The sequence below is a fragment of the Bacillus rossius genome, chromosome 3, assembly GCF_032445375.1.
Source record: "Bacillus rossius redtenbacheri isolate Brsri chromosome 3, Brsri_v3, whole genome shotgun sequence".
NCBI classification, from domain to species: domain Eukaryota; kingdom Metazoa; phylum Arthropoda; class Insecta; order Phasmatodea; family Bacillidae; genus Bacillus; species Bacillus rossius.
The window spans coordinates 88,512,823-88,535,604 of NC_086332.1; the positions used below are offsets into that span (position 1 = coordinate 88,512,823).

The 22,782-nt window shown below is 34.8% G+C and overlaps 1 protein-coding gene across 1 annotated transcript in view; it reads right to left on the reverse strand.

Annotated features, from left to right (window-relative positions):
* Positions 1-5,700: 5,700 nt before the first annotated feature.
* Positions 5,701-22,782, reverse strand: part of LOC134531015 (prothymosin alpha-like) — a 44,554-nt gene continuing 27,472 nt past the window's right edge. Inside the window, exons 2-3 of the mRNA XM_063366454.1 lie at positions 10,453-10,600; positions 5,701-7,354 (exon numbers count right to left, since the gene is read on the reverse strand). Coding sequence (XP_063222524.1) covers positions 7,293-7,354; positions 10,453-10,600 — 210 coding nt within the window. The 3' untranslated portion in view covers positions 5,701-7,292. The remainder of the gene's footprint in view (positions 7,355-10,452; positions 10,601-22,782) is intronic.

Consider the following 22,782-nt stretch of genomic DNA (forward strand, 5'->3'; position numbering starts at 1 on the left):
TCAACTGAAGTAGGGCTAGGATAGACAATTATGTACTTTCATATTTTTAGAGTTGTATCCAAAAATATCTATGCTGCAAAAATAACCTTTCGAATAACTTTTTTCTCTCTCTCCCCATACCATGGGTATTGCAAATTTAAAAGCTTTATTTTCTTTTGTATACCACTTAAGATCCTCGACACAAATATAGCATAACGTGTTATCGCATAATCAACGCATATCTATACATATAAAAGAAAGTCGTGTTAGTTACACTATTTATAACTCAAGAACGGCTGAACCGATATGGCTGAAAATTGGTAGGGAGGTAGCTGAGAACCAAGAGACGGATATAGGATACTTTTTATCCTGTTCCCGGGGAAAAAAAAAGTTTAAAAAAACTAAAAAACACGCTTTATATAGAAAACCAAACTAAAAATAGAAAATCATGAAAGTATATTGTTCACAATAATCATAACCCACTCTCACTTTTCATTTAATTAAATGTTACAATATTTAGTAGACTTTGTTTATATCGCGCCAAAGACAAACTGAAAGAAAAGAGTTTGCACATGAGTGAAATGGTTTTCTTTACAATGTGCGAACTCTTTTCTTTCAGTTTGTCTTTGGCGCGATATAAACAAAGCCTACTAAATATTGTGAAATTATATACAGTGACGAAAATCTTATTTTGCAAATTTAATAATGGAATAATCTTATCAAATTAGTGTATTGTCATCAGTCCTCGATAAATCTACAAAGTTTGAATGAAATCTGGCCGTTTAAAGTGGGTCAAAATCGCACCCAAAGGAGTCGGTTACAAACATATAGGTGAAGCTAATAAAAAGTGTGTAAAAAAAGTGCTATAACAAAACGCAACTGAAAGCAAAACGAAAAATTTATCAGTCAAAACATCAGTCTAGCCGTTCATTCGTTAAAAATGGTATAGCAACATGCAAATGACATGGAATAACAAAACACAACTGACAGCTACACGTAATGTTGTCTATGGTTAAGTATTCTTGAAAATTTGACAATTAACAAAACACAACTGACAGCTCAACGTAATGTTGTCTGTGGTTAAGTATGGTTGAAAATTTGACAATGTAAAATTTTAAAGTTGACCGGTTGATGTTTTTTTTTTCGAGTTTCTATTGGCTTATCGTGCTGATATTATCATTAACAATACCATGCCGCGACCAAGACGATCAAATCTTTCCCGACAAGGCCGTAATGCAACTAGGATTATAAACATTTCGAATGAAAGGACTGAGGAAGAACAAGAAATTGCACATGGAGAGCGCCGCGTTAGTATGGCTCGACTTCGTGCTTCTCAATCACAAGAGCAAAGCGAGGCAGCCCGTGAAACGGCTCGGTTGGCAATGCGAAATCGTCAAGCAAACCTCGGAGATCAACAACTAGATAATTTTCAACGCACAAGAAGAAATTTATCAAGTACTGATTTGAATCGAGCAGCGTTTCGATACGATTGAAGCACTGATTACTGCTTGCATACTAGCGTTCGCATTGGGCCAATGGACGTTGTTTGCGAGTTGGCTCCGTAGTAATCATGCTTCGAAACATAAACCAACCAAAACTGTGCAACGGAACGCGTTTGGTGGTAAGTAAATTGATGAACAATGTGATTTACGCGACGATACTCAAAGGAAAATTCGAAGGTGAGAAAGTTCTCATTCCGAGGATTCCGATGATCCCAACCGATATGCCGTTTGAGTTTAAACTACTTCAATTTCCGATCCGTCTTGCATTCGCCATGACCATTAACAAATCACAAGGGCAATCCTTGAAAGTTTGTGTTCTGAATCTAGAAAATCCATGTTTTTCCCATGGTCAATTATATGTGGCATGTTCACGGATCGAAAGACCATCTGCGTTATTTGTTCTTGCGCCTGATAATAAAACAGAAAATGTCGTCTATCACAAGGTGCTTCAATGAAGTGTGCAACCCATGCACCAAAATACATGGGCAATAAAGAATCATTAAAATAATTGATTTTTTATTTATATTTATTATCTTAATAAAAAATTGAATTTAATAAAATCCAAAATCTTCTCATTTATTGCCTCTATGGCGAAACAAAGTTCGCCGGGTCAGCTAGTTTTATAATAAAATCAATTTTGAAAAGTAGGGGTGTGATTTTAATGCGAAAAATTTTTTTTTTGTTAGGTAAAGTTATTCATAAAAACAAAACCCATTCAAGGAAAGTACGTTTAATTAAAAAGTGGAGTATACAAGAGCACCCCAAACAATTTAAATTAATAAGTCATGCAACAAAAACCTTTCAACTATAAATAGAAAAACAAAATCTGAGATCTGAATGCAAGCCTGACTAATGCATAACAATTGTCATAGTTCACACTTACCACGAAAGAGTGCCGACCATAAAATGTAGTGAAATCGGCACTCAATAGAGCGCGCATTGAATGCAATTGGCGAGCTATTGATATGACTGTGTGTGCACCCTCTATACGGGAAGAAACATAACCAAACATGAATGATGGCAACTAGTGCTGGCTACATTTTTATAAGCGTTACACAGCGGCGACACAGACGAACAGATAAAGGTTAAGTCTTTAAAAGAAAATTTGCACGTAAGACACCTTCATATTTCTGTTAATTAAATAAGTGGTAACGTCCGAATAAATATTATATTTCTACTTTAAAATACATAGTTTTAAACGGAAAAAACACCTACACAAAGCACTCTGAATCTAATAGCAAAACCAAAAACATCATGAGACATCTACGCGAGTTTTTTAATTCAAATTTTGACGCCCTAAAATATTGGTGCGACAATTATATTGACATCGACCGGGGCTACGCCCTCCCTGAGCCCGATGTGCCTCACGCCGTCGACCCCCCTCTCCTCCCATCACCACCCTCTATTTCTAACCTCCCGCCCCGTGTGCAGGTGTGCGTGTGTGTGTGTGTGTGTGTGTGTGTGTGTGTGTGTGTGTGTGTGCATGTGAGGCTGCCAACAAGAGGCGGGAGTAAAGTCTGTGCCACGACCCCTTTTATTTTATTATTCAATTTTTGTTTACGTAATTGCTACCTGTCTTTTATTAAATAATATTCTTAAGTGTTTATGTTTTAAGTGCTAGTTGTAAGGACCGTGCAGCGCCCCACGCGGCAGGCAGTGGAACTACCCGCAACTAGTTTGAACCATAATCATAATTAAAATAATCAATACTCAACTTAAATAATTAAGGAAAATTTGTTATAATTTTATTATAGAATTTTTAGTGTGTTTGTTTTAGTTAAAATATGTATTAATAAATAACAGGAGACTAACTGTAAATCCAGCGCTTTCCGGCCGCCATAATGCCGTGGCTTCCGTTCGTCACCCGGGGTAGGATGCTTGGTGAGCACCGCGCAACTTCATATTTTTCTTAATCAACGTATCTTTTAACATCCGCTGGACTTTTTATAATTCTTAAACCTTTTTTGTATCTGCGAGGCAGACTCGTTTTAATCAATATTAAGTTCAATTCAAACATTTAATCACGAACCGCGTCCTAAACTAACGAGGCCAGGCCACGAGGTGACCTGGTCAGCCTGTAAACTTATTCTCTCCCGCCGTTGGCGTTATTAACAGTTTCATAGTGTACGTAGGTGTAGCGCGATTGGAGACGTGTTGTAACGTTGCTGAAATAAAAGGAGTACGTCAAACATATGATTTTTAGTCGAGTGACCACGTGTCCCTGCTCCTGAACCTCGAGGCGTGTGGGACGCCTGAAGAGCCCACTGTAACAATATTGCGTGCTAAGGGAACCAAGCCTAGCCCTACACGGTTACGTCACGCCCTGAAGGGAGTCTCCGCCGGGTCCACGTGCCCACATCACGTGGTGGCGCCCATTCCGACATTTAATTTGTTTGTTCCCTTACCTCCTTAGTACGACAATGTAATAAAACAGGGTACTTTGTGGGGAATCCAGCATGTCTTGATTACAATTTCTAAACAAAAATATGTAAGTATACTTTTTTACAAAGTCTGTAATGTTCCTTTGATGTTTTTTTAATTACAAAGTCACCACATATAACAAAAACCATTAGGAGAGTTTTTACAACCACCATGATTAGCCATATTAAAAAGTAAATAAAAAGAGCATAGGTTAAGCACTGCAATTCGAGGTTGTATTAACTATAAGAAAACAAACTCCTGTGTAATTTATCAGAACTATCAACTTCATAACTTTTGATTGTATTGGTCACCTTATGGCATTCAAATATACTGTCAACTTGATATTTATATTATAACAAATATTTTAATATCTATTTTTAAAAATAATTTATATTAAAATATGAGAAATTGTTGGGTGATATGACCTTTTATTATTATTTTCAGTTTCAGCACACCAAATAACACAGGAATGAGCTAAAATTATTATAAATGTTTTTTCACCTTGGCATGTGTTTTTATCACAATTGTATCTTCCCAAAAACAACACAATATTCCTATTAGCATACACGTTCAACAACTGCTTCCACCCTGTGGCTGGGTCTGCAAGTGTGGCCCACTACCACTAAATTGGGGTTAATGTAACATTTAAGAAAGAAAATATTTTGAAGCATAGGCATGCATTTCGGTATTACAAAAACTTGTGCTTCAACTTTTCAACTTGTTTCTCCTCCAGACTTGTAGGCAATTGGAAATGTTAAATATTGGTTTATATTTTTTCCCTGTTTCATTGACAGAGAAAAATAAACTTACATACCCCAATTGATTTAACTTCAATATATGGTAACTCAACATTATAGTCTACTTGAGCTTTTCTCAGCGAGCGATCCTGAATCCCAGTTTTGTGAGCAATCTATAACAAAAACCCCATCCTTCATTCAGTATTCAGGAGTGAACTCTTACCAACAGCATTACTTGTGAACATAGCAAAAAAAAAGTTGAATTTACTGCTTTAACACAGAACTCTAATTAGTGTCGAAGTTTTAGGTAAAGAAACAAAAAAATCTTCAAATTAAAAAATCTCAATTAAATGACGTGAAATCGATTCTACCATATTTGAATAAAGTAGCAGCAAAATGAGTCTCTAAGAGGAGTTTTGCAAAAACTCAGTAAATACGTAAACCTGAACGTTACTATCAAAAATTAATATAAACATAGATTAATTATACCCAACCAGTATTCAAAGTGTTTAAGTTATTGATACATGCCTCAATGCATGTTTATCTTCAGCAAAGATATTGGAAGAGTCCACATGGAGCATGTCATAGCAAATGTGAGGCCAAACCAACCGGACCATTGTCAGGCATCAGCAGTACCCTTTTTCTTCAAAATATGGGGAAATAATATTCACTCAATACTTCGTATGGACAAATTCAAGGAAATAAAGTGTTTTTGATATGGTGAAAGCAGGTTCTTCCCTCCCTTCTTGGCTTCACCCACCTTAGTCTAAACAGACTTTTTTAATTTCTTGTGAACAACTTCCAAGAGATGGTAGTGACAGTTTGCAAACTATCAAAGACTTTACTCTTGCATAGAGTTCGTTAGACCGGCCCCTAAAGAAATTTAATCCACTGTTTTAAGATTATTGCTTTTATACTGTTTAAGTATCTCATGTACTATAAATAAGTTATTAATTTTTATGCTGCAGTCAAAATAACATCTAGACCTAATAGTTTAATTAAGTAACAATTGAAAGAAAGCATGTATAAGATAAAATAAAAAAATACAGTTAAATAAAACATTTTTGAGATCAATAAATTATATTCCTTCATGAAAAGATTGTCAGTACAAATAATGTGGCCTTGAAGACCTCAACAGCTTATACACTCCACCACCAGGTGGCATGCATTATCCATTTTCTTAGCCAATTGGAATAAGACGTATTTGGGTTGCAGAACGTCAACACTCAATACTACCTTGTTTGAATAAAAACAGCACTTTAATGTTCTAGATTTTTAGTGACCTATGCATGGATTACAACATCCCAGATGGTTTTACATTATCAATACTACTCCCACAAAAAACTGACCTATGAAAAAAATTTCCAGTTGTTTTTTAATACTTGTTCAACAATAAATATTTAATGTTGGAATGAGCAGAGCTTCACACTTTATACATGGCCAAAAAGTAGAGACCAAGTTCAATACTTCATATTTAATAGTTACAAGTCAAAAAAGAACATTGCAATTTTTTTTTAGAAATTGGTCATGCCTGTTATAAACACACAAATTACAATCTACACATTTGATAGGGAAAACTTGTTACCAAAGAGGCAAAGACTGACCATGTAGACGGACTATGCTGGAACTGTAACTGCTAAATATGACTCACATTGGCTGGCCCTCATCACCATCATGGGCCATTATTGAAATATTTTTGCCTGCATTGTCAAATTTATTCCGAGATTATACACAAATTGTAAAACACCACTTGAACACTGTTCAGGCATTCTATTAAGGTGCTTTAGACGAATTCTTTGTACAGTAAAATGGGGTTCAATGCACACAATACAAAAAGGAAAGTCTATTCTATGTTACAAATGTCACAAGAAAAGAAAATGGACATCATACAACCAGCTTTTATCCAGACACTTAAAAACACAAGTCATACTGTAATAAAATTAAGAAAAAAGAACAAAAATTATTTTAATTATTAAGTGAAATTACAAAATGTCGGTCTTTAAAACTAAAAAAAAAACACAGTTTATCAAATGCGCTTTGTCTATGAACGCTTGCACAGATTCGATTTTTCCAAGAATTCTCGTTATCCTCTGAATCTCAGCATCCTCCCATGAAGTGCACAGCATAGCCATTACGCCAACACCCCAGCACGCATCAGTGGGGGGAAACAGTAACTTTTAACTGCCAGGCGAGAAAACACTCCCATTCATCCAGTCGCAAGGAGAAACACAAGATGCTTTAACTTACACACAAACAGTTTTATCACTTATTTAATCCGAAGAATTAATGTAAATTATGTGAATAGAAACCTAACTCCCTTCCCCCCACTTAATATTACTAACCTGCGGTCAACAGCTTGGAAGACTAGCAGACATTGTTACCTTCCACAATGAAGGTTGCCAAGTACAAAATTAAAGTCATACAAAAACACACACACAGTCCACTCACTCTATGTAGTAAACATCTACCTCGACCTACAAACTGAACTGCTACACACAACACCATGCTGTATTTTTTTTAAATCCTGTTTTGTCGTGACAAACTGCTGTAACACACAATGTCTGGTCGGGGGTGTTCCAAGCTGGACCGCAGGGGCTTCCCTTCAATCGCACTTTCCAGCAGTTCACATCAAGTCTCTGTCACACACTTCTCATTATGAATCATCTTCATCGTCCTCTCCCTCTCCGTCTCCTTCCCCCTCATCGTCCTCCTCCTCTGCAACACAACCACCACCATGAAAATGAGAAATCATCATATCACTTCATGTCAAACAAGTGGCACTTCCCCACTCAATCAAGCAATCCCCACTCAATCAAGCATTGCAAAGTTTATATAAAACAATCCCCAAAACAATTCATAAAGACAAAAAATAATTATTATTATTACAATTAATTCATGATAAAAATGAAAGTGAAGTATGTGTCTCCTAATGACTAAGATAATACTGTGGAAGTGAAGAGTGGGAATTAAAATTCAAAGATACCTTAGATTATTAGCTGCTGAAAATTAAGTTACACCCGCTCTTCTAAATAACACTAATTTGATCCAGGAAAACAGCGTTAATAAAACATGTATTTTCAATAAGTAAATGATAATCAACATAATTTATTTTCTAATCAGTGGTGCCTGCTGACTACCTTTTAATCAAGACACTGTTTCTGTTATAATTAATTTACAGTACAAATATATGCCTGAATACATTTTAAATACATTTAAATAAATGTTGAATAACATTAGATAAAACAACCTAAAATTAGATATAAAAAATTTACGTACCACATTGTTTACATAAGAGGGATTGGGTATAAACATTTCTGAGTTACAAAATAATTATAACATAAGATATATATTTCAGTTCAAATAAAAACTAAAAAAAAAAAAACCCCTAATGTTTTCTATTACTAGAAAGATAATTTATCCTATTAATGTAATTCCCAACACTGCTGTTTGCCAAAAGCATGTCTGCCATGATTTGCCACAAGCGAATCCTATGGATGTGAGGTAAACTAGCCTTGAAAGCTTCTAGCTGACATGCGGGATGGTGTAAAATAAACATTGGCTGAACACACAAGCATTGTCAAAAAGATAATTACACAATGAAGGAAGTGAATAGCTATTAATGAAAGAAAAAAATATTGTGTGTTGATCCATTGCATTGTCAATTAGCTGCATTATATTTTAATGTTGCAGAAGTGCTATTGCCATTGCGTGTGCACGGAAATAAAAATTCACGTAAAAGAAAACGCTAGTTTAAATCATGCCGTAACTTTTTGTTATCATTACTTCAAAAGCAGATGGCAGGGACAGTAATAAGAAATAGTTAGGCAGATGGCAGGGACAGTAATAAGAAATAGTTAGGCAGATGGCAGGGACAGTAATAAGAAATAGTTAGGCAGATAGCAGGGGAAGTAATAAGAAATAGTAAACTATACAAATTTACACTAAAATAGTTAAAATATTTTCCCCAGATATATTGCTGATCACCATTTCCTGACCCTTTCCTATAATTCATAAAAGCAATACACTTCATAACACAATGCTTATCATGACTGAAGCAAGAAAAAAATATTTTTGTTTGGGTTGATTATTATAAATGATAGCTTCATTATTATTATTATTATTTTTACTAAGATTCTTGAAAGAAGACTAGAGGATTTTAAACAAGTCATTGAAGTAGTATTTTGTAATTTATTTGGGGATTACCCTGATCGGACAAAATTACAAGTCCAGAAACCTTAAGTTATGTGATATGCTCACTTCAAGTTTACAGCTGTGCCCATTGTAACTCTGTACAAACAAATCTGCCAGGAAGAAATGTATGATAAAATTCTACAAGGAGAGGCATGTTAGGTGAGAAGGCTTGGATATAATTTGGCGTGGACAGTTAAAACATGATAAGCCATTGTAGCCAGTAAGTCAGATTTATTTACACTCCTTGATTTGTCTACCTGTTCATTCTGTTATACAGTGGGCACAATACACATACAGTTGGCGAAGCATAATCATTATGTACATAAATGTGAATTTTTTCAGATCCAGTGTCTCCAGTTAGCTTATAATATTAGTGTATTTTTTCAGATTCCAGTTGTCTCTAGTTTGCTTAGAATATTAATTAAAAGACCTGTAACTGCAAGTACAAAGTTTCAAAATCTCACACAATAAACAGTGACATGTATCAATGAATATGAAAATTATAAATAAGGTAGCTTTAAAACATTTTGTGATCTACTGAATATATTTTTGAGTCTATTTTCGTTTATTTAAAAATGCAAGTCAAGTAAAAAAGAATATGCTACTTTTTCAAAGGAAATTATGGAATAGACATAAATCAGGTGCAAGAAAAGCATTGAAAAGAGAAAAATGCTAACCATCATCAAATTTATTTTTGATGAATTTTGAATTGAGAATCTTTGAATTCTATTATTGAAATGTTCACTGAAATGAAAGTACAAAAAATATTTTAAATAATCTATTTTTAAGTGAGTCAGTACTAAGTGCATTATAAAGTTTTTCAGTATTAAGTATGTAAATTGTTCAGATTTGAAAAGGAGTATTTGTCATGTTTTTTTTGGAAAAAAATGTATAGAGGGAAGAAAATTATGTTTTGTTGAAACATTTAAAAACGTTTCTTAAAATTCTGTTAAAAGTAGTCCTACTTATACAGCATGATAAATCTTAAAGGTTTGCAGTCCTTTCATTTAAATAGTAAGGAGTTTTAAAGAGTTTTTTTTAAGTAGTAAGGATTGCCCACTCAAAATTATTTGGCCCCGGGGCCCTCAATTTCTCTTGATGGCCGAGGGGAGAAAAAGTATTTTTTGACTATGAAAGGCTATATATACATGTTACCTTGAGGAAAGAGACAATGACAAAATTATTCTGAAGGTAATTTAAGTAGTGTTAATTTACTACACAAAAATTAACTAATAATTCAGAACTAGTAATACCAATTATTTAAGTGTGTTGGAGGCTATGATAGAGCACGCAAGGCGCGGCGAGCCTCCAGTCTTCACTCTCCTTCAAACCCCTCCCCCACTCGCGGGTTTTCCCCGTCTAACCCATCCCACGGCACATGCGCTCAAACGCCGAGGTCATACGTTTACTTATCTCGCACCCGGCGAATGCTTCCGTGCGGCAGCCAGTGTAAAAAAAAATACATTTAAGAGAATATAAACGCATGCCACCTCTGCCACACTGAAAGTTTATTAATTACTGTGAATTATAATGTTTAACATGTTACTGAAGAGAAAGTATACAGTGACTACACGTCACCAAGAATGAGATAAAAAAAGGTACTAGAAGCTGAAGGAACAAACCTTCTCCTTCGTCCAGCTCCTCTTCGCCTTCCGGAAGCTCCTCTTCCTCGTCCTCCTCTTCACCCTCTACGTCTTCTTCGTCTTCAACGTCATCGTCTTCTTCACCATTTTCCTCTTTTTTCTGTTTTTTGGCGTCTTCGTTTTTCGCCTGCAACACATGGCAAGTAGTGGTACAACTGTAAAATCAAAGCTTTGATAACTAGTGATGGGGCACTAAATAGCTTATTCCCTCAACTGCCAAATCATTACGCAACCAATTCGCTGGTATTCAGAAAACGAGATGAGAGCTCAATGTAACAGTATCCGAGTAAAGAGCGCTTGATGATGGTGTGCACGCGCTCTGGGAGATAAATGAAAATATGATACACATATAGCAAAAAAAGCAAATTCTAAATTCAAGGACAAAGAAAAAGAGAAGGAAGGTCGAGGGCAGGCAGAGCACGGGTTGACTAGCTGCCATTTTCCCTGCTCCCTGGCGCGAGGCTAGGCAGGTCCTCGACCCCTCCCCCAAGCTACTATTGGCTGGCGCGAGCCCCGCTCCCCCACTCAAGCGTTATCAACCTATCGCAGTTATACAGTTGCCGTGTAGTGCAATCCAGAATCCCAGAATAACAAAAGGGGAAGGGAGAGGACATCTGCTCCCGTAGTGAAAACCGTTGAGGGAAAACGGCAAGAGGAAAAATTTCCGCGGGAAAATGTGTATAATCTGACAACTGAACCAACCACGCCAGCCAACATAAGTCGCGCGCGGTACAAAGATCTCTCAACCAAAGCTATCTGCAGGAATAAAAAACAGCGTTATTACAGTACAAAAATTTAATGTGTATATTATCTTTATATATATTTCTTGTGTGCGTGTGTATGTCACTGAACTCCTCCTAGACGGCTGGACCGATTTTGATGAAATTTTTTGTGAGTTCACGGGGATTCGAGGATGGTTTAGATTCACAATTTGGTCCACTAGAAAATGTTTATTTAATTAATTTTTTATTTATAATTTGTTGATCTTTGAATGGTTTAGGTTTACAGTATATATATGTGTGTGTTGTGTATTTATTTATGTGTTGTTAATCTTTGGATGGATTTCATGAATTGTTTTACATTATTATTTATTGAAATAACATTTTAAAAATATAGGTGCAAATTTGTGAGGTGCGGTATTGAAGTGAGTATTTTACATAATTTTTCGTGATTTTAATTATGTATACACGTGAATTCAATCCAATCAACTTAACCTCCAAATTTAAATTGTCAGTTCTCATTTTATTCTACATATTAAAATGTAATAAAAAATATACATTGTGCAAAATATGTAAGGTGCAGTATCAAAGTGAGTATTTAACACGATTTTTCATTACTTTTAATTATGTATAGACGTGCATTCAATAACAATCAACTTAACCTACAATTTTAAATTGTTAGTTCTCATTTTATTCTATGCTACTTATGACGTATTGATGTCTCTTTGAAAATAAAAATATAAGTTTGTAAAAAAATTATAACATTATAACATTTATAGTATCTTATAGTAATTTCAGTTCGACCCGGCAGATGACGCTGCGATTAGATTAAACAAGTACTATGGATAACACCACGACGATAGCACTGACGAACACAGGTTTCCAGTGACAACAGTTGCAAAGTTTCGGGAACTGACATCTGTTCTTGTCATTAGACAGACTGATATTTGACACGATTTCTCTTTCCTAACCTAACTAAAAAGTGTGTTTGGGAGGTTATTAGCCATGCAGGAGAGGTAGTAGCATCATATGCTAGGAGGGGGATTGACCAGTCATGGCAGCGATTGTTGCCATGACTAACTCCCCTCACTAACTATTCTAGACTAAAGTAGGTAAGTTCGGCCCAGGGAAAACCCTGGGCACTTAAATGCGGGATACAAAAATTGCATGCATTATTCGTGCGGGTTGGTTACGGAAGAACCGTTGGACAGAGTAGAAAAGTCTACCATGCTAGGGTCGGATATTGCTCATTAACGAACTTGACTGAGATTTTCCACTACTAAATTTTGAGTATAAGTTTGTGATTTGTGAAAAATTGCAGCAGTTGGTGTCCACACAATTGCGATGAAATCTACCTAAAATACAACATGATAGTCTGGTAACGGCTACATATATTAATGTTTAGTAAATGTACATTTGATAATTGGTCCTTACTGCACATTTTGTACGCCTACAATTCCTACCTACTATAATTGGGGAAATATATCCTTCGATAAAAAGTTTGAACAAATCACCTTACAATAATAACCTTAAAAATGCATCGCGATGTTTTTTTTTTTTTTTGCTGATGTATTATAGCGACTTTAAAAGCTTAACCATTTGAGACTATGGACCTTAAGGAACAGAAATTCAAATGTTTATGCACTTTGGTTGGTTAATTTCTTCACAATGACAAGTTTATTTTACCAATGTGTAAGGCTGTGCTGACCGGGAGTCAGCATCCCTTCTTGCCGCAGACCAAATATGGCAGCCGCTAACACCCAGTCTATAGTAGCCTTACCTTAAACATGTAATAAAATTTAATTAGGTATTGCACTAATTAAAAGGTGTGTAGGAAGTTTCATGCCAATATAAATAATTCTTAACTTTATATTTTATCCCTGTTGTGTAAAAGGGCCTAAAACGCATTGGCGTCACTAAAATTTGTGACCAACGAACCTTTTTAATATGACCTATCTGATGCTGTCTCTGGACCATACACACACGTGCTCACAGCAGGCGATAATTTATATCACAAATTTTCCTTTGTAAGTTTGCGGACCGAAGCACTGTTTCGCTCGCACACACAATTAAAATAGCAAATTCAGTTGCCACCAGGACCACTTGACGGGCAGCTACACTAGGCCAAGCGTTCTCAAAACATTATTGCCGTATTCTCGTCGTGCATAGGACAACTAACTGAAGAGCTTCGAGAGGTAACCTTAAATGGCCGAGAAATAAAGATAAAGTCCCGAAGTGATGACACAAATTTTTACGGGTTGTTTCCTGCCTAAATATCATTCTGAAAAAACACATTTTAGCAATTTTCACTAAAACGAAATACGAAAAAAAAAACTTCTCATCCGTCCACAGCGTATTCTGAAATGCATTCCATAAACAAACTCCACTTGGATGTCTTAAGCAGTTTAAAATCGTTTGGTTTTTCTACATCTCTGCACACTTGTGTGCCTAGTCAGGGATGGATGTGTTAGTGAGGCGGGATAAGTGCGACGCTTGTTGGTGCTCCTAGCGCGGGTCATCTCTTCTAAGCAATAAATATAGGTATTTTAAAAAGTGCCGTAAAGAAATGTAACATTGCCTTTTATAGCTGGTTTTGGAGTAGGAAGGGCTAACTGTTTTCCTAGAACGAGACAAGAAAAATATGTTTTAACTCTTCCAGTAAATCATCCATATTTTACAGGCCATGTAAATGAAAAGTATTTGTAAACTGATGTTTGAATTTTGGCTGGTGAATGTTTAAACAGCAGAAACCCACACACCAAAGGAAAAAATTGCTATGTATGTATTGCCTATAAGAGCAATGTTGTTGCCTAGCATGCAGTCTTCTAGAGGTGCATAAGAGAAATTAAAGGTGTAAAGCAATTTCCTCGATCACTTAAGAATCTGTACTGGTTTTCATGTCAAAAATAATTCGAAAAATGGGTTTCGGCAATTTTCAAAAACGTAATCACAAAAAAAACCCTCCAATTTGGGGAAATAACTGAAGAAGTAGAAAATAACTTTTAACTTCTAACAAAGCTTTCTTTTAGAGGTTATACAGGTTTGTGAACCACTGTTCCACGTATATTGCTTAACAGTCTACGCTTACTGCAGCTATAGATAGCAGTTGAATTGTCAAATGTTTTCTATGACAGGTTAAATGTTTACTCTGCTAAATCCAGTGCGTTAAAATAGTTTGCTTTGCTCTGACAAAGCTGTAGGTGTGGGCACATTTTGAGAACTTGTTCCAGGTTTAATATTGCTACATTCAATTTAACTTTCATCCATACTAAACAAGTCCAAACAAAGATAGCTACTTCAAGTGGATGCATGTTATCTAAACGAATGTGCTGTGACAAAATGTAAATTTGTTTTCTATTATCATCTTATTATGGTCATTTCAGAAAAAATGGCTATCCATTAGAATTATATAATTCGCACCCTCGAATAAGCCTCGCTCCGAACTATTCAACACAGACCTTGGAACCACATTTAACTTTGTATAAAAAATTTTATTCCAGACTTGCATAATTATAAATTTCCTTTAAGGTTTTCTATAAAAATAATATAATTCTCAGTTGATTTCACCAATTATTTTTTCAGCATTATATTCTTGCCACAAAAATACTATTTTCTAAATCTTCAATACTTCCATTAAAATTCTTAATGAAAATTGTAAACACACATCCCTACAGATAACAGAAAGTAAATATTTGATTTATTTATTAACTTTGAACTATAACATGTTTACCGTGATGCGAGGGAAAAAAAAGTAAAATGACTACAGACTGCATCTTTTTTGTTTACTGCAGTGAAGCGCAATTTACATTTCAACCACTAACTTCTAAAATCAATGCTACATTTTAAAAAAATAAATTGGAAACTGCTGAAGAAGCACATGCAACAAATACTATCCTTTAAACAAAAATAAACATTTTTCATTACCACCATCACTTAAAACCCAATTTTATCTCTTTCCCTCAGTCACGTATAAGACTTCTTCCCGTAGCATGATACTCATTTCATCAACTTGAATTATTTTTGGGTTTTACAGAGGAAGTAGATAATCGCAACAGCGACCTTCAGTAATCATTGCAACTTCTTTCTCACAAAAACAAGAATTTTAAAACCATGAGCTATATGACCATTCACAAAGCAACAGTAAGTTAACCATCTTTGAAGCTTGAAAGAACATGTGCCATGTGGCATTGCTAATGCGTGTTGTCAAGTTTTGAATAGGCTGTACATCATTATTTTTCAACACCCATTTTTACGAAAAATTGTGTGCAGATTATTCAGGTGAATACGGTATGGATACACAATTGTGACAATTCAATGGCTAAACACAATTGTGACAATTCAATGGCTAAACTCACGTTTTTTATAACAAATGGCCATTGAAGAAACCATAATGATGTAGAAACAAACTTATCTCAGAAATTTTCCAAAAATTCCGACTTTCCCAGGTTTTCCTGTCTGCAGCAATCATGCCATGCTAGTGAGGCACATTTTTCTATTTCCTGCCCTTCTTCCACTCCAGTAGACTAGAATAAGCTCCAGTTATTTGGTTGACAAAAACTTGCATTTTTTTAAATTGCAACCTAAAAATCTTTGAAAACACATCTAACTGAACCCTAAACTGAATGATAGCCAAGGAATTTTAATTATATTAATAAAATATATAATATAACCATTAATTTTTATATTTGTTTTTTTAACAAACTAATATCTTTTAGATTTGATAATACAAAAATTTTTCTTCTTAGAGAAAAGGAGCTACATTAAGTCACACTGAAAAAAGAACGAATAGGCTTTTTGGTAATTGGGTTTATTAGTTTAAGTAGTAAATTCTTGTTTACAAATGAATTAAAAGATTCTTTAAGAAAGTAACACAATGACCAAGATTAATATTTTCAACAGAACTCTCACTGTAGTATATTTTTTTTCCTGAAGAGACCTCACAACCAACTATACTAACTACCATGTAAACTTGTATCATAGCAGTTATCAAAAAATACAAGAATAACAATCCACTTTAAGCATGTTATTTAATTTAAGAGTATTTACATGTCAGCACACACAATTGGCCATAAACATATAATTTGGTACCTAAGCTGTTTTACTTAACAGAATATTGAAGATACTACCAGATGATCAGACTAGAAAACCTGTATACTTATTTTTGATTAAAAGAAATTCAGAGCAAGTAAAAAAAATTACACATATATTGTTCATGCATATTGGTAAAAACGTACCTAATGCACATACACTTCATGACTAGAATAACCCTCAAGTGTCTATGAGACTCATTTTTCTTCTTTTAGTAACCAATTCTTGTAAAATTATAATGACGTTGGGAAAAGAGAAACAGAAAATCCATTACATTTCATAAATAGTAACGATTAAAAGTAATATTATATTACTAGTCAATCATATTTCTCGAAAACCTAAAAAAAAAAAAAAAAAAAAAAAAAAAAAAAAAAGCTTTAAAAGCAGCCCTATTCAACATGATTTAATCTCTCACACGACACTACAATACAAGTTTAAATAATTATTTTATTTTTGTTTAACACTAATGAATGAAGCACGTGCTTAAGCTATGCCAATTTTAACTGACCATTTTTTTTACAAACTATTAGAAGTGGAATAAAAAATGGCATGGGGAAACATACCCTGCCTTCATCTGTCCACTAAAGTTTTTCACATGGCGCACCAAGACTGGAACCAGCAAACTGAGATGAAAGGCCATCTAACCAACCAGGCCACAGAGCGACCTTTCCTGTAATACAGTAGGTAGTTTAAAATGTGATACCGGCCATATACGACTCTGCACTACTTTTGTATCTTACCCAATTATAAGCAATCAAAAAAGGACTTGCCTAATTTTCATATTTCTGCCATTCACATAACTACTTGAAAATATAACAGTGCATTAGTATAGCAATAATGCAATCTATGTACTCATAGCTAGGGACATTTATTAATTGCATGTAATAATGCAAATTTATACTTAATTTATGCATTTTTTTATTGAAAGCACAAAATTTTTAAAAAAAACAGCAGAGAATTCACTCCCAAAAATTTGGAATACTGCAAAATTGGCATTTAAGAATGATTTTACATCAGTTTAGAAAATATTTTGGCTCAGAAAATTACAAGAAAACGACAAATTCTGATATGATTTTTCGAACTATTGAGTTCTATCCATTCATATTATTTTTTCCAAAAAAAAAAAAAAGTTACCCAAAGTAGTATGCTTCAATACTAAAATGCAAGTAACCAGATGCTGAAAGTTAAATCCTAAATAGTTTGATCAATATTTTGTGTTCTCTATGCGGAGTTTTGTTAATGACCAATAACCAATTAAATGTGAAGAGCCTCTGTTATGATTCTATGGAAATTTTATACTCATTTTGTAGATGTTTGTTTAGATGTTTTAAGACTTTTGTTAAGTTTATAAATAATTGCACTAATTAGTTACATATCATAATTTTAAAAATACAAAGGAAAACTGCACTATTATGGCTGGTGTTCATTAAACATGTGATTATGATGGTTTTTAAAAGAGATAACTGGATGAAAGATTAAAAATCATTAAGCCCTGTTACCAAGGCTCACATACGATGTGCATGGCATTAAAAAAACACATGCTAAGTAAACTCCTAATTGGGACCAATCGATGTTCTGATAATTGAAACCTGTAAAACAAAAAAGGATAATTCATTTTATGGTTATGGCCGCCCTCGAATTTGGGATAGCATATTTTTGTCTTCAATAGAAATCTAAGTACAAGTTAAGCCTGTGTGCGCTGCCTCTGCTTACTGGAACATAAACAATACAGCATTGTGTTGCCAAGTGGTCTGTCTTTCTCCATCTGTTGAAGAGGCGGCAGTCACCCACTCACTCTCCCCTCCTTCCTTGTATTTAATTTTGCTACCCCTGGGTGGCAAGTTATTCTTTCTTCTCAGTTTCTTGTCCTCTTAAAACTAGCACACAGAGAAACTTGTCAGGCTGGTTGAATTAATATATAAGTAGAACTTCAATAAATCAATTCTCTGAGGCATGCTTTTCACAGGCAAGTTTCCATAAATAAAAAATGAGCACGAGTAACTCAGTAAAAGTGATTAAGTGAAACTTTGGCAATTCAAAACTCGACTAAGTATGTCATAAGGAGCAAAGCGGCACAGAGAAAGAGAGAAATAAGAAGTTTCGAAATAAACATGAATTAACAAAATTATTACTCAATTCAAAAAAAGGCTCAAATCCCATTGTGTTGCCCTCTGCCCAAATACTCCCTTACTAGATGCCAGCTGCCCAAATACTTCCTTACTAGATGCCAGCAAGTCTGGGGGCGTCAGGCGGGTCCCTACCACCGCGACCCGCCTATCCCTGCAGCATGGCAGGGTTCAACTTGAGCCACACGCTGCCACGTGGAGCCCGCTCAAGGCATCGGGCCCAAAGAAGTTCTCTGCACTGTCCACAAATTTTAAAAATTTTTGTAATGTAATGTAAATTTACAAAAAAAGGATATTTCCAAATTGCTGCCTATAAAAAAAATTAAATTTTGTTATGCTGTGTGTACTGTTCACATAGCATTGCAAATGTAACCCATGTTTAATCCTTCTCAGAATTATGAAAACTTAATCACTCAGTAAAATGTTACTGATATGGGGGGGGGGGGGGGAAACAACTGAAGATTTATCTACATCTACAATTAACATGTTAATTGCTAAAACAGCCAAATTTATTGATTATATTGGTTTGTTATGAATTTACCACAGCAATTGCCATATTTTAGATTCTGTATGAATAATACATTATTGCTATTCTTGTTCTTAAATGTACAAAAGGGGACACAGTAGTGGTACCAGGTCATTCCACACCAAATCAACCAATGGTCAAATCATGTTTTCAGATCTTTATGATTCATTTATGAGATAGCATTAGCTTAGCAGATAAAAAATAAAAAAGTAGAATTTTTTCATCACCTTTGGCTTTTTGAGTTATAAACTTTTGAAAAATTAAATACTCCAGTTTGTAGGAACGTTTTGATATATTTAAACTCTAAAACTGTATGTCCTAGAAAGCTCAAGTTTGTACCATTTTCTGTAGAATGACAAGGGCTTTAATATGACATATACCTTGAGTGTATTGTCAATATTTTTTTTTTAACAATATGTTTATAAAAAACAAAAATTGGAATTTTTAATTTTGAAAAAATATATATATTTGCATACCTGCCAACTTTTTAGTTTGGTTATCAAGAAAACTTTTCAATTGGGAAAATGTATCGTAAATCAAATGCGGCAATTTTTTACATGCTTTATGTGCAATTATTTTCTATTATTCTATTCCATTTGGTTTCTGCTAATTTACTAATGACATGAAGGGCATATCGATGGCCTGGAATGAAAACCTCATACAGTCAATATTGTAAATGTACTGGGAAACTAAACCTATCCAGAATGTGCCAATTTACACAGCATGCATATGAAAAGCAAAATGATCAAGTACAAAACAAAAGCAATACAGACCTGCCAACATTCAAATTTAAAAAATCATGAGGTCCTCGATAAAAATTTTCAGGCCCATAAATACAGGTTAGATATAAAAAACAACAAATGAGAATCTTTAAATTTAAGTGACATAGGTTGCAGATTTAATTTATTTGAACATAATTTAGCACTGTTGTGTAGTGATCATGCAGGGCCACAACTAAAAAAGATGTAAAATAACATTCTGCTCGTGTAACACTATTATCACTGTTCACAGCAAAATTAATTTTTTTATTGGAAGCAATACACTTCACGTGTTAGTTGTGTTTTTTTGTAGCGACATGTTTCACAATGTCTCCTCTTCCACTATTCGAGATAGAAAAATCAGCACGGCACACGCTACAAAACGCAAAATTGCTTCCTTTACGTGACTCGAGTATTGATGGAAACTCGTTACTGTAAGCTTTCGTAAAACTTGTTTTGTAACTTTTACAAACAAAATCTTGGGGCCCCGAAAAATCGTGAGGAAACACTATTTTGGCGTGAGGGCATGAGATGGACCTTAAAATCGTGAGCCTCACACCAAAATCGTGAGAGTTGGCAGGTCTGGCAATAGTATTCACTAAACAAGATTACTTGAAGACATACCTTGCTATATCACATGTTTGTTACATATTTCAGTCATCTCCTGATTATCATCCTTGATGCAATTTTAAGACTCAGAATGTGCAGCAGTTGCCTTCTTTGCTTTACCTAATAAATCTGAGGTAAATCTTTGTTCATAACAAACACAATTCCTTGATTTCAACACAGAAATAGACTGCAAAGTTTTAGATGACATGGAGGACCTAAATTGGGTTCTGTTTATTTTACCATACTGAAAATGCGCTCACATTCTGAATTACTGTGGGGGATTGACAGAATTGATAGCATTTGACCGTCTGTTATACTTCAGGAAGCCATCTACTCCACGAACGCTTGATAATTCAGCCCACTTGACATCAACAGTGCCTGCTTTCGTCACTTCCAACCCCGTGTGTGCAGTACTGGTGAAAAACTACCAATCTTCTTATTTTCTTCCTCAGAAAGCACGTTTTTCCTATGCTTAGGACACTTTAACGTGTGTAGTTATGTCGGACCTACCTCCATGAGCAATACTAAAATCACACCGGCACACTGTGCAAAACACAAAAGTTTCTCCTTTTTGCAATTTCAGAATACACGAGAATTCGTTTTTATACGCAGCACGGTAAGTCTGAATATATTTCTTGTTGGCTAGCTTACTCATGGTTCCCAACACGTAAATAAAACGGAAAAAAAAAAACTGTTGCGCAGCACTACATTGTAACTACGAACAATAGTCAGCCATTTTGGACATAATATAAGGAACAAGGAACAGACCAAGGAGGTAGGGCTGACGTCACAATTGTGGTCCGTTCCTCCGTTTAAGGAAGCACTTTTTCGTTGCGTTAAGTGGAAAACAAACGTAGACCAGTCCAAACCATATAAAAATAACTATTTCTTCTTTTGTTTTCATTCCGCCTTCCGTCCGTGCGTCGGTAACATGGCCGGTACAGTAAAAGTTGGCGGGTATACATGGCCGGTACAGTGAACGGTAATAAACCACCACGCAAAAATAAATCCGTAAGATATTAAAGACGTCCGTAAAACCGTAAAATAGTATTAAAATCCGTGAGATATTAAAGACGTCCGTAAAACCGTAAAATAGTATTAAAATCCGTAAAACTTACGGACAATCCGTAAAAGTTGGCAGGTATGTATTTGTATACCAAACCTTTTTAGTAAGTTGTGTACAAAGTTTCATGATGGTATTCCAATGTTATCAAATTGAAAATGATTTTTCATTTAAATTAACATGTATGAAAATTATGTTAATTTGTTTCTTGTTAGCCTAAATAATCTTCTAAACACTTTACTTTATTGAAAATCAAATTTCATTTTACCCATTTTATTTAAACAAAACATTCAACTTACTTTACACTCAAGGAACAGTATTTTTCCTTCTTTTTAACACTTCAAATTAGTAAAGGCGAGTTCTCTTCTTTGCCAAAACTAGTGCTGCTTCGTCCATATCAACTGCTGGAACTTGGTAGGTTCTATCTGTTGCTGTGGTTTGATGAAATTTGCACAACATATAGTTTATTGGCAATTCTAAGGTATCTGCTCTCCTAGGATATGTGAATGATGGCGATGCTCCTTTTGGGTGAAGAAAGGAAACACAAATTTCTTTTTCAACATCATCTTTTGAGTCAACATGCGCCAACCACCACTCCTTATCTAAGCACAAGCGACAAAACCCACAATTTCTACAAATGGAACGTCTTCATCACCAGAAGTGATCTATACCCTATGTGTTTCTGAATCATCAGAAAATGAGTAAATTTTTGTTTTGACCCTATTTAGATCTAAAGAGATGAAGGCATGGAATTTCTGGGTTCAAGGGACTGCCTCAGCCTTTTCAAAGTTTTAGAAACTTTTGTTCATTTATATACTCTTTATTGGTTACATAAAAAAATGTAACGGATGAAAAATTTTTCACACTCCACTGAAAAAGCTCAAAAGGTGCTACGATTTGGTTTTCTAATGGATTTTGGAGGCTGCCTTTGGCAGCAAGCCTTTTTAAACGAACCCCCAACTCCATCGCAAACTCCCTTTCCATCAGATGTAGCATAAAAGTGCCACTAAGCCTTAAGTCCATCAAAGTCCTCTTTTGTGATAGCAAAGTTTCAGAAAATTCTTATGATTTTGTACTGTGCAGCTGAACCATCTAAAGATAATACAGCTTTTACAAATTTTGCAAATAATTTCTCAGAAATAGGATCAAATTTTTTAGGAAAGCATGAACAATGACAGTATTGTGTGTTAGGCAGTATGATAGAGGTGTTCGAAGCTTCGAAAAAGTCGAAGTTGAATCGGAGCTTGCCGACTTCGGTTCAAAGTTAACACCAAGAATTGTTTTCGAAGGAATCATGAATAACTTGTCAATTATCTTGAGGCTTCATTCAACAATATTGTAATGATGGTTGGTGTAAATATAATATCACTTTATTACAGTAAAACAGAGTTTAGAACCGTACATTTGTTACTTCATTAGC